This window comes from Saccostrea echinata, unplaced genomic scaffold, assembly GCF_033153115.1.
Source record: "Saccostrea echinata isolate AGI-Se365-2 ecotype Australia unplaced genomic scaffold, CSIRO_AGI_Sech_v1 ptg000047l, whole genome shotgun sequence".
Taxonomy (NCBI): Eukaryota; Metazoa; Mollusca; class Bivalvia; order Ostreida; family Ostreidae; genus Saccostrea; species Saccostrea echinata.
In genome coordinates, this window is record NW_026889796.1 from 13054788 (window position 1) to 13071467 (window position 16680).

Consider the following 16680-nt stretch of genomic DNA (forward strand, 5'->3'; position numbering starts at 1 on the left):
TCAGTGGCAACTGCGCTGCTTGCACAACTACATTTGGTGTTTATTTTGATTGTGAAGTTTCATTTAAATTGCCTGAGCTATCCTCGAGAACTCCTGCAAACAAAATTAGGTTGAACAATAATAATTATGTCCTCCGACCTCGTTCGGGATGACGTGATAAGAAAATGTTCAAAAGAGTTTTTTTTTTTTTCCAGATAACTTAAATGCCTTTAAATAATCGTATCCTTGTACATAGAGACATTGTAAAGGTTTACTTTTGATTGGTTATTTAAATTATAATTATAATTCTTTCCACAGAAATATGGTACAATTAAGGATAAATAACACAATTTTTTTTTAAAGAAATTAGCACTATATCTTTTAAATTTATATTCATATAAAATTTTGTAGATTATTGTTTTAAATTAAAGTCATAAAATATGAGCAAAATTTGGTATAGATTTATATAGAAAATGGTACAAAGTTGCATACATGTAGTATTTAAATACCAAAGAAAAGATACGATTTATTCATGTTTTAGAAATTACTATTTTAATTATGTCATTTCCATTCAAAATAAGTAAATTAATTACCTAAAAGTATATATCAATCCTTTTTTTCTTAGCTATTCTTAATGGAAAATATACCGAATTTAAACGATATACACTGTAATAGATTTGAAGAACTTCCAAACGACTGAGTGACGACAATTTAATATAAGCTCGTACATGTACTTGATAATTCAATGCTTTTAATTCTATGAATTACGAGCTGAGTATTTGTTAAAAAGATTCAAATCAACCATTATCACACTTCTGTTGATAGCATTGGGTTATAATGCATAAAATGTTAAGTATTACAGGAAATGCCCTAGTCCTGAAAAGTCCCCAGTACAGTAGTCCTCGGATCACCGATACATGTTTGTATTTACACCGCCTTTGAACTCATGCACAACTACGCTTGCTCTGCTAATTCTACGTCTCCCTTGCCACTTCTGCATGAACCTACTACTTTAGGATGACAAAGTGTGTAGTACATCAGCATGAATAGAGTACAGAAAACGATTCCAGATGAGGCCACTGATATTGTAGCTAAATATGCCAAACTGGACGTATCTACGTCACCCCAAAATACGAACAGCGCCACTATCACGGCATTTTCCACGTGGAACAAAGAGTAGTACGCTATGGCAAGAACTCGGGATTTGCCTTGGCTCAAATTCATGAAAGATACAATTTGCACAAATCCAATGAACACAATAAATAAAATGTTGTGTAGCTTTCTTCTATAAACTCTCAAATTTTTGAAAAAAGCAACAGTTATCATGATCATCCAATGGAATAGAACACCAAAAATAATGTAGTAGGGACCGTTTCCTTCGATTGATATCAACATCACAATGGCTGTGATTCTTGGCCCGATCTCGAACACTCGCCAGAGAAAGTATCCCACAGCTCCACATTTCGTATTGGCTGCCAAACCGGAAGTTGCATTTAAGACACGGAGTGCTCTGTTGTATCCCGTAATCGACCAAGCCACGCCCGCTAAAGAGGATGCTATGGTGATGGAGCGCAGTATTTCTGTAATATGGAAACTGTTTTATTTTATTCAAGTTTCTGATTCAACTCATCTGACACATAAAATTAATAAGAATACGCTCTCTTGCATATGAATGACTGAAGAAAGCAATTTCAACAGAACACATATCATAAAACAGGAGTCTCCAGAATAGTTTGAGCTTAAACAAAATTCGAGAGTTGAAAAAGACATTTGCAAAAAAAAAAAACCCAATCATAGTTAACCACTGGCATATACCTTTCGGTAGCAAACCAGTCAAAATGCCAATTTGTTAAACATTTAATTGTAATAAAAATAATGTACGTAGAAAGAATTTCTTGAAAGGGGAAAGGTTACACAGACATCAGGGGCAGAGAATTGAGAGAATCAACTGGAAGAATTTTCACCCACAAAGTATTAGTGTCGAGTAAATATTGGAAAGGTAAATCCATATTTATTAAAGAAATTAAAGTGTTGTTCTGAATTTTTCATTCCCAAGAAAGTAAAATCAAGAAATCTTCGGAAACCACACCCTATAAATCATCACCCTGACAGGATCTATTTAAGAACGTTTAAAGTTTAAATTTTCTTCATTGAAGGTCAAGGATGCAGCTTGAGCTAAAAGTAATTATAAGTCCACAGAAAAAAGTTAAAAGAACGCGACTTTCATAAAATTCACGTTTATAATGAAACCTCTGCATACATGTTTATAATGTAGCTTTTTTGTATAGAGATCTATCTATTTAAGTTGACTTGGTGGTAATTATTGAGATCACAGGGTACTGTAAACCAACTTTTATTCGCGTGCGAGAAATATTCACGAGTTTCGCGAGCTACCCTAACTATATATCGACTATAAATCGCCGCAAACCAATTAATTTACTTTGTAGATAATGTTTCCTGAGTCGCGAAAATTAATTGTCGCGGATTGATTTCAAACTGACGATTCGCGAATAAAAGATGACGCGAATAATAGTTGGTTTACAGTAATTGGTCAGTTTGTTTAGTGTAAATTCCTGTTTAAACACCGCATCGTTACCCTGACTGTCCTGTAATTTTTCAATGATATCATAATTAAATAAATCACCGTTGAGCATTGTGAATTGGTACATGTATATGTCTATGTTTTGCAGTTATGTATCAAATTATATTATTAGACAAACATTGTAAATTAAGTGAAAGTTCCGTCTTAGTTTTGATTATGGTAACAATGCATTGTGGACTTGTGTGACATCTGCTCTGGAAAATTATCAATGTCTGATTTCTCAGGCATGTTTCATGGGTTTTCTTAATTTTTTTCTTGTCTATAAAACATGTAGTTTCCAGATAAAGGTAACAGAATGTTTCTATCTTCTTAAGGACATATGCAATGTACCTAACCTACTGATAATTTTTCAAGATATTCTAAATTTAAGATTATAATGTCATCAGATGTTCGTAGACAAAAAATCAGCATGCATTACCAAGGATTTTGAAAGATATCAACTGATGAAAATTCTTGAATGATTCAAAGAAAAATATATTAAAATTACTAAACATATATTCTAGATTTTTTTTTAACCCAAAACTTGTTTTAGAAGATGTGTACAACACCTATGGTGGCATATTTCTGCCATGTGTGCAAGTTATTTTTCTGTTAGATATGTCGACATGCAAGATAAATATGATGACATGCAAGATAGTTATGTCAACATGCAACATAACTATGTTGACATGCAAGAAAATTGCAATCAAATAAGAATTATAAAAAATCTTTTAAAAATCTCAAATATTGCCCATATGTGACTTCCAATATGCAAGATGCTACTTATTTATGTCGACATGCAAATTATTTATGTTGACATGCGAAATAAATATGTTGGCATGCAACTTATTTATGTCAACATGCAACTTACGTATGTTAACATGCAACTTATTTATGTCAATATGCAACTTATTTATGTCAACATGCAACTTAGTTATGTCAACATGCAATTTGTTTATGTCAACATGCAACTTAGTTATGTTGACATGCGAGATAAATATGTTGACATGAAACTTAGTTATGTTGAGTAGCATATATAAATATAATTTTTAAAAAGTAAATATCCAAAAATGAAATCACAAATCGATGTAAATGTCTGAAGACCCAGGAATGACGAAAAAGTTTACAGTGAATATGATCGATTTGTGATTTCATATTGGATATAAACTTTTTTTTTTAGATATGATCGATTTTCAAAATGATAAAATTTGGAATTAAATGATTAAATTTAAATGCAAAAGAAATTATGTGATACACAATTTGAACATTTGTGCGAACGTGCAGATTCGTACGGTAAAATTGAAGTTGATTTAATGATCGAAAATTTATTCAAGCAAATGTTGCATTTAAATTATTTTCTATAATATTAGGTGGACAACAAAGTAGAAATTGAATTTCCTTAGATAAAATGTCCCGGCGATTCAGAAACGTGACCGTAGATTATGAAACGTTTTTTATGGTGGCATATTTCTGCCCCATGTGTGCAAGTTATTTTTCTGTCAAATATGTTGACATGCAAGATAAATATGTTAACATGCAAGATAGTTATGTTGACATGCAAGATAGTTATGTTGACATGCAGGAAAATTGCAATCAAATAAGAATGATAAAAAATCTTTAAAAAATCTCAAATATTGCCCACATGTGACTTCCAATATGCTAGATGCTACTTTTTTATGTCGACATGCAAGTTATTTATGTTGACATGCGAAATAAATATGTTGGCATGCAAGTTATTTATGTCAACATGCAACTTAGGTATGTTAACATGCTACTCATTTATGTCAACATGCAACTTAGTTATATCAACATGCAACTTAGTTATGTCAACATGCAATTTGTTTATGTCAACATGCTACTTAGTTATGTTGACATGCAACTTAGTTATGTTGAGTAGCGGATATATATATAATTTTAAAAACGTAAATATCGAAAAATGAAATCACAAATCAAATCACAAATAAATGTCTGAAGACCCAGGAATGGCGAAAAAGTTTACAGTGAATATGATCGATTTGTGATTTCATTTTGGATACATATCTTTTTTTTTTTTTTTTTTTTTTTTTTTTTTTTTTTGATATGATCGATTTTCAAAATATTAAGATTTTGAATTAAATGATTAAATTTAAATGCAAAAGAAATTATGTGATACACAATTTGAAAATTTGTGCGAGCGTGCAGATTCGTTACTACCCAAGACACGTGCATTGAGGCACATTCTGCTTTTTTTGTCGGTAAAATTGAAGTTGATTTTAATAATCGAAAATTTATTCAAGCAGATGTTGCAGTTTTGATTATTTTCTATAATATGAGGTGGACAACAAAGTATAAATTGAATTTCCTTAGGTAAAATGTCCTGGCGATTCAGAAACGTGACCGTAGATTATAAAACGTTTTTATGGCCCCTCTCTGCGGGCTACCTATAGTAATTAGTGTGTCCGTCCGTCCTTCTGTTCGTCCGAGGTCTCCTTTAAAGGGTGTGCGGTGACCTTGAACTATGTTTCAATGTCTAAGGTTAAGGTCATAGCAGAACTGTATCTGAAAAATGCATGTTAACATAAATAAGTTGCATGTTGACATAAATGTTGCATCTCAACATATTTATCTCGCATGTCAACATAACCAAGTTGCATGTCGACATAAATAAGTTGCATGTCGACATAAATAAGTTGTATATCAACATATTTATCTCGCATGTCAACATAACAAAGTTGCATGTTGACATAAATAAGTTGCATATCAACAAATTTATCTCGCATGTTAACATAAATAATGTGCATGTTGACATAAATAAGTAGCATCTAGCATGTTGGATGTCACATGTGGGCGATATTTAAGATTTTTGAAGATTGTTTATAATTTTTATTTGATTGCAATTTTCTTTCATGTCAACATAGTTATGTTGCATGTTGACATAACTATCTTGCATGTCAACATATTTATCTTGTATGTCAACATATTTGATAGAAAAATAACTTGCACACAAGTGGCAGAAATATGCCACTATAGTTTTTAGAGCCCCTCTTTGCGGGCGACCTATAGTAATTATGTCAACATATTTATCTCGCATGTCAACATAACCAAGTTGCATGTCGACATAAATAAGTTGCATGTTGACATAAATAACTTGTATATCAACATATTTATCTCGCATGTTAACATAAATAACTTGCATGTCGACATAAATAAGTAGCATCTAGCATGTTGGAAGTCACATGTGGGCAATATTTGAGATTTTTGAAGATTTTTTTTTATAATTTTTTATTTGATTGCTATTTTCTTGCATGTCAACATAGTTATGTTGCATGTTGACATAACTATCTTACATGTCAACATATTTATCTTGCATGTCGACATATTTGATAGAAAAATAACTTGCACACAAGGGGCAGAAATATGCCACCATAAACACCATATATAGACATAAAAATATAGCACACAGTTCCTTCAAGTATTGAAACTCTTCAACTCCATGGAAAAAGGCATTAAAGTTCAAACTATACGTTGCGTATGTCCTTAAGTCTTTTTAGTCTTTTTGTGTTTATATGAATAGAGGTTCGTGAATAAAATGTCAAGAAAATGTGTATTATGATACGATTGACCGGTTAATTGGTCGGAACGTGTTGCGAGTAACCGATTGGCAATTCTGTATTCGATTGTCATCCCTAATTTTATCAGATGATAGTTCAACGTTACCTGATGATTTTCTTACCTAAATGCAAAGTTTCTTGAGGCGGGGTGTGGATCGTAATGTAAATCTGGATGATTAGTTGAGGAGCGGATTCAACAAAGGCATCAAACATACTTAATAAGCAGGCATCCAATTTGTCCTTAATCATTCTGTTGTAATGCTTCTGTTTATCAGTAGACTTGCGACTTAGACAGCCATGTTTGATGTACGAGATTTTTCTGAAAGAAATTGGAATATGAATTTATTTAATTTTCAGTTTGACAAGAAGAAAATGTCTGCACAAAAGGTTCATGGCTACATTACTGGCATGATTCCCCTTTAATTTTCTCTTCCTGAAAATATTTTTCTGTAGATACGAAATGTATACAGTATATAAGTTAACATTCCGTGATTTGATACAAAGACCTTGTCAGCAAATACAATCTATCATTAAGTCGAATGTTGACTGACGTTTTTCATACAAATTGTAAGGCATAATAATCTCACACCGAATTGTCTACTGATTTTTCCCTTTGCTCGATCATGACAAGGAGCACACGGCGGGTGTGACCGGTCGACATGGAATGTTTATTCCTCCATGACATCCAATCCTACCTCTGATGTTTTTATGTTTTGTTTCGTAGGACTTTTGAGCTTTATTACTGTTCGTAATCTTCATATTTTATTGATACAATCTTTTTAGAGATTTCATTTACAAATACATTTGTATCTACCTAAAATATTCCTTTTTGTATAAATTTCTGTATAAATCTGGACTCCCCCAATGTGGCCCCAAAATAATACTAATCTTTTTAACAAACCTGTATTAACATAACATTATAAACAATACAAGTATTATTTTGGCTTTGAACTCTTGAGAGGAACATTTTAAAGGATTTTTTGCAACAAGATGCTTAAAGCCTTACTATTTACATGTAGTTGACTTTAAACATGATCTTATATTTCGTACAAAAAAGTTTTAAAGAGATTTTCCTTTTATATTCCAGCGTAACATTTTGACCCCCCGATCCTGGCACTTACTTAGCCTGGACAATGATTTGAACAAAATTGATTCTTCACTACAAGGGAAGGGAATACATGCACATCAGTATATGGCTGATGAAGATTGTAATCCTTTTGTTCGTAGAATTTTTTTCTTGAAAAAATTCTCTTAGTATATCCCTTTGTCAAAATCTGATCCCACATTGTGGCCCTAAACTATTGGCCCAGAGTGAATATTCACTTCATGTTCATGCTTGTATATCAGTGTGACATTTCCTATTCTTGAGAAGATTTTTTTAGATATTTTCCCCAACATTTTCTAGATAAGTGTAAAACTTTCCAATGGTCCCATCACAGCCCCTGAAACAATCATTTTAACAAATTTTTATCTAAATTATATAAGACAACTTTCAAGTTAGCTTTTTATGGTCCAGTTATTCCCGGGACAAAGATTTCTTGAATTCCTATCACCAGAGGACTTTTTTTCTTTTTTTGGGAGGGGGGGGGGTAAAATTCGTCCGATTTTGGAAAAGAAGTCAAATATTGGAAGAAAAAAATAAATGACAGATACACAGATGATGGACAAAAAAGTAGCTCAGATGAGCTACATAATTATGTAAGACAAGAAAATGGTATTTTTGATGATAGCAAAACTACCTTTTTGAGATAACAGGTATCATTATATTTTAATATGTTTTACCTAATAACCGTAGCAAATGGAAATGCTACTATGATGAAGAGAGTCTTCGTTATTCTTCCTTTAGGTCCACTTCCGTCTTGTACATACCAAATAGAACTCAATGTTCCCGCCACCAGAAATGACGCAACCACCACTGATGACGTGAGTGCACATTCTACTGTTCTACCATGATCCTTATATTCCAGAGCAAGTAGAATGTCGGTGACAACGTCAACTGCAAATACTATTATAGAAACTATAGCACCAAGAAAGTCCAAAACGCTAAATGGATACAGTTGAATGTCGGTTTTGTCATCTTCAGCGGTGTCTTTCTCATCAATGATAAGGGTGGCTTTTTCATCTCTCTTTCCAACCATATTTCTCAGCATTCCTCTAGGCACCTTATCACCTTTACTTTGATTATCCACTCCATTCTGTGTCGTTGTTCCGCCAGAATCGACACAGTCCTCAGTTTCGTTGTTCTCATCATGAATTTTCTGTTTTCCACGAAAACCAACCATATTGTCCACTTCATCTTCCCCCATCTCAAATTTCTTCTTCTTTGACGTCTTCATCGTTTGATTTTTAGTCGAAAATACAAATTTTTATTCATCTCTTTTTTTTTTATCTCTCCTGATTAATTTCAAAGTAAAAGTGGAAATTCTGTGCGGCCCACTTTCGTTTTCGATTCTTTTACGAAACCCGCTCTTATGTAAAAAGCTCATTCATATGATTGCATCTATTAATAGGTTTAAATACTTCACTATTTAGAAACTGTTAAAACGCTTAAATGAGTGTACATAATGTACGAGTACAGCACTTGACACTGTGTAATGTTTATTATATTAATTAGTGTTGCATTCTACTCAAGGAGATGGGCGAACAAGGAGTACAGAATGCCTATAGCTTTAAATGTATAAAAGTCATATTCAGTTTGTGAATTTAGTCTTTAGAGTGAAGTTCTTACCATTGAAATGTATGAAATTATGACAATCAAACCATTTCTGCGGAAAAATCTGTCAGCAAAAATTATTCTATGATTTTGAAAAAATGTGATATTCTTGGAGTTCAAACTCAAGCAATAAAAATCCTGAATATCAATTTTTCTTCGAGACTAACATGTTCAGTGGCGGACTTAAGAGGGGCGCACCCGGCGCACCCCCCCCCCTAAAACTGTCAAAGTTAGCGTAAATCATAGTTTCGTCGAGTATACTCGGTAGACCTCGTTTTTACCCTACAAAAACTCTACAATCCAGGAGCTTCCAGGCGGCCCCCAGACCCCCTGCCTACTTTTGGCGCCCCCTCTAACTTCAATACCTGGATCCGCGCCTGATGTTAACCATGGCCAGTACGCTATACAGCTCATAACAAACATCAGCATTTAAATCATATTTGTGGCATGATGAACTTCAAATATTTCTCTTAAAATACGAATGTTGTGTTATACTTTAAAAGGAAATTTTTAAGGTATAGTGGGTCTTTACTCCATGTTTTTGTTAACCGAATAAGGTATATATTTTCATGCATTCTGTGAATATTATCTCTTTAAAAATGGAGCGAGGGCCCACTCATGTGAAAAAGTGTTTTTGTATAAAGAATTGATCATTTTTGCTCTCTTTGGTGTATGTATGCTATTTCTTAGACGAATAATTTCAAGCTTTGTGAGATTGTCGCGATTTGTGGAGATTTTACTTATGAATTAATAGATTTTGCAAATAAACTCCGAAACAGGTGCTTCAGAGTTCTTACTCCTATAAGAATACACTAGATACAAGATGATGTCCGTAAACTATATTTAGATTTCACTTGCATAGTAAGTATCGTACATTAAATTAAAAGTCTACTTTCATTTTCTATAAACAGCCATTAAATAGCAAAAACGTGAGTACGGTGGCGGTTCCGGTTGGCGGATCTAAGTTACTGGCAATTTTCAATGAAACTGACAACATGCAATCGTTTATTTATTTCATAAAACGTCATTACTGAATTATTCAATCAAAACTTGATTGACATGATATAAAAGAAATGTTGTGATAGTCGATTAAAAAGGGAAATGTGCAAATTATTTTCGTCATTCAGCGATCTTAATATTTACGGAAACTTCTAGAACATCATATAGCATCGAGCCCGGTGTTAAAGAAAAAGAAAAACGAGCTAGGCGATTATAGCTGCATGGATATCAAAAAAAGCTTTTGTGTGAATGGTCATTGAAATAATGGTAAATCATTGAAAACACTATAAGTTATGAATATATGTATATATCGAAAGACTATTACATATACGTAGTAGGATTTTCCATATAATTTATCGGTACATGTAAATTTGTATATATTCCCCACAGAGAGCATTGTGGCAACGATCCCGAAGTACAATTTGTAGTTCGTAACTTACTTACAGAAAAAGAGAAAAATAACGAATAAGGCATTGTTCAAATACAATTAACGCTGTAAAATTTTGTGCATTAATCAATACATTTCAGGATTTTTTTCCCTGAATAATGACTTTTGTATCAAATACTCGGCCTATTCATAGGGCGTTAAAAGCTAATTTTTACACAGGTACTTGCAATTGGGTCTTGGTTTATAAATATGTATGTACCTTATACATTATTTGAAAAAAGTAAAGTGTATTTTTTTTACATAATTTATCAATAAGGTACATACATATTTATAAACCAAGACCTAAGTACCTGTGAATTTTTACCCCCCCCCCCCGCCACCAATCAATTTATCAGTAAAATGTGCATATTCGCTGCTTTTATCCTTGACGGAAATGAAATAAGAGCATCTGAAGTACAATATCCATAACACAGTATAAAAGGTTTCACAATAAACGTCCATTAATTGAATTGTTATTTTCAAGTTTTTACAAAAAAAGGCAGGCTGAGTCGTACATTTACTCCATGCAGGATTTGAACAAAGTATTTCTTCCTGCTATAAGCCTGTAGAAGCTACAGTATATATTTTATTGAGATTTTTCTGTCGATACTAGTAGTGGAATACTAATTCCCGCGCTTGCGGGATTTCATCTATTAGAGTATACGTTAATGTTAATATAAATGAGATAAAGAAAATTTTGTCATATTTGAGATGTAATTTTTTACTTTCAAATTTGTTGCACAATAAACATTTTGCTCGCCTTGTTCGCCCATCTTATTTAAGTTCGCCATAAATTCCACGAATACCAGAACTCAAAACTTCAGTAAATAGTATAATCTTTTGTAGTTTTTTGTAAAACTAGCTTTCTGTAGTACTACACAATTTTTGAGTAACTCGTAGCCGTCCATTCAGTTTGAAAAAAACCGGTCGTTCTCTGTAAAATATTGAATGCAGCGTTTTTGTTTTTGTTTTTTTTTTAATACAAAAGGAACATTTCAAAGGGAAAAAATTACGAACATATACAACTTTATTATTCGATAAAATGAAGACGAATTTATTAAAATTCAATTGTAAATACAAAAATTTTGAACCACAAATATGATTTTTTTTGGACAAGAACTATTTACAAATTTATATTGTGAAATTGGTATCAAAGAAAAGTTTTCTTGTTTCATCATTTGATAAAATGGAATAATTAACATAATACATCTCAATTATATTTTCTTATAAATGAGTAAGTTTTATTAAAAAAAAAAACAAACAAACAAAAAAAAAAAAAAAAAAAAAAAACATTTTTATAATAAGACCCATTTATGTTGAAATAGGTGACTTTTCACCCTAGTGAAAAGTTGAAGATAAAATTGGGTGCCCATATTTGGCCATTCACTTCAAACAACTAAAAATTTTTAATGCTGCCTAATGTGTTGACCACATTAGAATGTTCCAAGCCCTTGAAAAAGCAGACGAAAAATTTTTAGAATACACTTTTCATCCAAAAAATAAGAAAATTTTTAAGAAAAAATATTCGTATTGGATTGTTTGATCAAGAAATACTTACGTTGCACAAAGCTTTTGTAGTTCAGTGGTAGAATACTTTCTTTTGACAAAAGGAGGTCCAAGTTCGAATCTTGGCAAAAGCTGCGACTTGGTAGAGAATTGGATCAAACTTCAATTTTTCAATTTATTTTAAAAATGAAGCCTTATAGATGCTTTATGTTTTCTGCATTTAAAGTTTAAAGTGACCATTGTAATTACTGTCATCTTGTAAGTCTATCCTGCTTATTAGTCGATGGGTGTACCCCTTTTCTTTTTTCTTCTTTTTTCCCTTTCTTTTCTCTTTTTTCCTTCTTTTTTCTTTTCTTTTCTTTTTTTTTGGTTTGCGGGTTGGAGACTCACGGTTGATGGCAATAGCGCAGTGGCTAGCGTGTTAGTCTCAAATCGATATGATACCCCGGATTTTTATTGCTAGGGTTCGAATCCCACGAATACCATTTCATTTTTTAATAAAAGAATATTTTGTCCCAAGATCTTTTTTCTCTAAAAAGTTGTGTTGATCATAATTTCATAAATTTCAATAATGAGAACTTTACTTTTAAATACTAATTCACAAATTAATTGAATATGAATTTTTAATATCTGATGCTATAGGCATTCTGCACGCCTTGTTCATCCATCTAGGTGGATGTTAATGCAAATTTTATATCATGTTGTAAATTTTGCATTTACCACCTTCTAGTAAATTAAAAATTTTCAACGTGTTTCAATCACCAAGAAGCCTTAAATGATCCCTCTGTAGAAATATGAATCAAAAAACAACCATACTTACAGAATAACTTGTGAATTCTACAAAAGATTTATTTAACAAATGGCTGTATTGGGGTGACACAGCTTATAAAACGATACAATAAAAACTAAATTGAACATAAGGCCACTAGAAACAATGCCAATTGACCCGTAATAAATCCAAGGACAAAAGGAAATATTTTTGGCCAAAATCCATAAAATAAGTATAATAATATTCTCAGTGTAAAAGAACAAATAGTATAAAAGGGCATGGTATCGAGATTTACCGGGTCTGACATTCATAAAAGAAAAAATCTGCACAAATCCAACGAAAAAAATAAATATAATATTTTCGTGGGTTTTCTTGTATGGCCTCATTTTCGTCGTAAATGACCACGTGATAACAACAATCCAATGAAAGACTACTGTTACTGCAAAAATGATGCTATTCATTAGAATAATCATAACTAATGCCAATACTCTTGGTCCTATTTCAAACGCTCTCCAGAGGAAGTATCCTGTTGCAGCAAAGATCGTTTTTTGTCTCGTTTTGTCCATAGCGTTGCTCACACGGAGTGCTCGATAGTAAGCAGTCACAGACCACGTGACAGATACCCAAGAGGAGAGAACTGTTAACAGTCTAAGGATATCTGAAAATTAACCCAATAAATGGTAATGTGGTGCAGCAAAATATAACAAAATGCTCATATGTATGTGATTTAAAAATCGTCCAATGGCTGTATATGTATTTAAATGCCATTGAGTAAATTGAATTTTTACAGCTTAATATTTTTTTTAATTAAAAACCAGCTTCTCTATATGTATAGTCCACAGAAATATACAATTTTTTAGTACAACAGAATTTTGATTTGCTAATTGTAAATACCGAGGAAATACATAAATTTGATAAAATCCGGAAAAAAGGGAAACTTACGACTGTTAATCGATATGTCCTCACAATCTTTGAGATTCTCCTGTTCTTTCAGAATGAAGTAGATCTGTATTACCAGCTGGGGAGCGGATTCAATAAAGGCGTCAAACATTCTAAGTAGACTGGCATCTCTATCAGAGTAGATCATCTCTATGTAATGATAGTACTTATCAACGCCTTTCTGCTTGCTTTTGTAGCCGTGAAATACGTAGGTTATATTTCTGTAGAAAGTAATAATGTTAATTTTAAAGAATGTACCAAACTATATTATGATAAGTAATAACATTGTTTAATGTATGTGACCTACTTTTCCAAAAAAGAAAAGTAGTTTTTTTTTACTCAACTCATTTTGATGATGATATTTGAAATGTTTTGTGTGACTTGTACATTCTACAGGCATTGTTATTTCTTTTTAATTATTAAGTCTAATCATTATCTGTTCTTGTTACGCACTAATCAAAAGGACTATTCATTATGACTCAAAAATGTGATTATGAAGCGTATTTCCGGTTAGATCTAAGGACTATTGCACATTAAATTTGTTTTAAGTATGAAACACATTGACAGAATATTATCTATGAGTTGTTTGGAACTCTTACACGCTAAAGGTTATCAGGGATCACAAACCTGACCACTGTCGATAGAAATTCCTTAATTCTTATGTACAGAAAGGTGCATTAGTGTCTAAATGATTTATCCTTGAAGTTTACTTATGAGCAAATATTACATTTAAATAACTTGAAATCCATTGTATCACTGTTTGTTGTACTTTTAAAAACCCGTGTATTCTTTAACATTTTTTCAGAGAAATGAGACAGGAAAGTACGACAAGAGGTGGTGTAAATAGATGGGAATAGAAGAAGAGATAGAAGGGGAGGGATATGTAAGGTCTAAAGGGAGGTTAACGTTACGAGGAAATAAAATGATTACCCCTCCCCATCCCTACTCATGTCAAATGACATAATCAAGTCTTACCTCTCTATAGTAGCAAATGGAAACATCAGAATCAATAAACAGATATTTCGGCGGGATGGTTCCTGAGTATGCCAGATCGAACTTAAGATTCCAGTTACTAAAAATGCAGCAGCAACCAGGGATGACGTCAAAACGCACTCAAACATCATTCCATCGTCGTAATAGCTTTTGGCCAACAAAATGTCCGTAAAAACATCAATGCAAAAAAATATCAGAGAAATACTGATGCCAATAAAATCGATGCAAGAAAATGGATAAAACTGATTTGTTTTCTTTGATTCTTTAACAAGGTCACCGACTGAAGAATCGACCGCCTCTGTATGATCCACGCGCTGGTCGACCAGATTGTCGACTTCATCTGCAGAACTTGTACCTTCGGAAGCACCTGGATTCTCGGTCGTAGAATCTCTGGTTTGTAATTCGACATGTTGTCCATTTTTCTTTTTTGATTCGTCAACACCGACACCGACTGAAGAGTCGCCCGCCTCAAAACGATCCAGATTGTCGACTTCATCTGCAGAACTCGTACATTCGACCGCCTCTGTATGATCCACGCGCTGGCCGACCAGATTGTCGACTTCGTCTGCAGAACTTGTACCTTCGGAAGCACCTGGATTCTCGGTCGTAGAATCTCTGGTTTGTAATTCGACATGTTGTCCATTTTTCTTTTTTGATTCGTCAACACCGACACCGACTGAAGAGCCGCCCGCCTCTAAATGATCCAGACCGACCAGATGGTCGACTTTGTCTGCAGAACTCGTACATAGGAAGCACCTGGATTCTCGGTCGTAGATTCTCTGGTTTGTAGATTCGACATCTTGTCCATTCCTGTCCGGGTTGAGGCACACTCCTTCAACATCCACCTTACGTTGATCGGCTAATCGTCTGGTCAATATCACTTTATATTTCCGGTTCTCATGGTTTTCCATGTCGTTATGGTTGATCTAAAGAATTCTTCTTCTACTTCCCTTTGCGGAGTGTACTCAATTTGAGTGTCTATACTCCATTTTCAAATTCTCAGAACAATTCCATTAGTTCCAGGAAAAATCTAACTGAACACAAATCCTGTTTCTTGTTCAATCATGTCTATGTATAAACGTAAATACTCAATAGTACCCAATAAAAGGCAACGCATTAGGCTAGGTCTATTCCTCGATTCTATAAATATCTCGCAACGCATGTAAACATAATAGTATACTACCTGGAAATATTTCAAGTTCACTGGTCAACGCACTCGTTGTCAGTCTTGTCCAAACACACAGAGGACCTGCGTAAATATAATTTACTGCTGGGTCCATCAGACATGTGCAAGTATAAATAAATGTTCACATTATCTAGAATTATATATACAACATGTGTGTTTATCTGAAAATTTAGTCGCCCGTGGCCTAAAATTTAATTTTGAATTCAAGGTTCAGTGCGAGATATTAGATATGATGTTAAGTATTTTTATAATAGTCATTTAAAATTCAAAGCATTTATATTATACTTCTACAAAATTCAAAAGTCTACGAATCATTCTCCTCTAAATTTTACCAATTAATGCATTAATACATGTCCTAATTTTCGGCCACGTACAAGATCGAAAAGAACTACCCACATGCACCTAATTTTTTTTTCCAATTTATAAATACCCCCTGTCCAAAGCTTTACGTGTTCATTGAGAAAATGGAGGAAACAAATTTATTTTATTAGTATTGCAACCTGCAGTAAAAATTAAAATTTAGGCTAAAATATTGTATTTTAAAAGATTTCAAGAGTAATCCTACACGTGTTCAAATTAAAAAAAAAACATAAATTAATAAATAAAAAAAAAAAGAATTTAAGAAATGAAACATTGGCATTTTATTTTTTTTCTGTAATCATTTATATATAATGGCGCATGGAAAATAAGTGCAAATTTATCGTAAAACAATAAATATTGAATACACAATGGAGCTACTAGTACTTTCGATAGATCGGATTGAGTGAAATTTATGAAAATTGGAGAACATCTTAACAAAAAGCTTGCACTTACACTTTTTAGATCATTCTTGTGTAAATGATTTTAAAATCCAAAAAAATTGACTAAATAGGGCCAAAACCAGAACAATTTAAAACTTATGAGATTCTTTGTGAAAGCTCCCCCCCCCCCTTTGTTTGCTTAATTTTTTGTTTGTTTGTTTGTTTTTTTTTTTTTGTTTTTGTTTTTGTTTTTGTTTT

The 16680-nt window shown here is 32.8% G+C and overlaps 2 protein-coding genes across 3 annotated transcripts; both read right to left on the bottom strand.

The window, feature by feature from the left end:
• Positions 1–613: 613 nt before the first annotated feature.
• Positions 614–8529, bottom strand: LOC133202304 (XK-related protein 6-like). Its single transcript, XM_061338097.1, has 3 exons — positions 7933–8529; positions 6273–6469; positions 614–1559 (listed from the first exon to the last, which is right to left on the bottom strand). The coding sequence occupies exons 1-3, from the start codon at positions 8484–8486 to the stop codon at positions 934–936; spliced, it is 1377 nt and encodes a 458-aa protein (XP_061194081.1). The 5' UTR covers positions 8487–8529; the 3' UTR covers positions 614–933.
• A 4094-nt stretch (positions 8530–12623) lies between these two features.
• On the bottom strand, positions 12624–15642 carry LOC133202610 (XK-related protein 6-like). Of its 2 annotated transcripts, XM_061338454.1 has the most exons (3): positions 14479–15642; positions 13507–13724; positions 12624–13222 (listed from the first exon to the last, which is right to left on the bottom strand). In XM_061338454.1, the coding sequence occupies exons 1-3, from the start codon at positions 15405–15407 to the stop codon at positions 12648–12650; spliced, it is 1722 nt and encodes a 573-aa protein (XP_061194438.1). In that variant the 5' UTR covers positions 15408–15642; the 3' UTR covers positions 12624–12647. The 2 variants fall into 2 exon arrangements, with proteins under 2 accessions (XP_061194438.1, XP_061194439.1); XM_061338455.1 differs by lacking the exon at positions 13507–13724 and having other exon boundaries at positions 13163–13222.
• Between the last annotated feature and the right edge of the window lie 1038 nt (positions 15643–16680).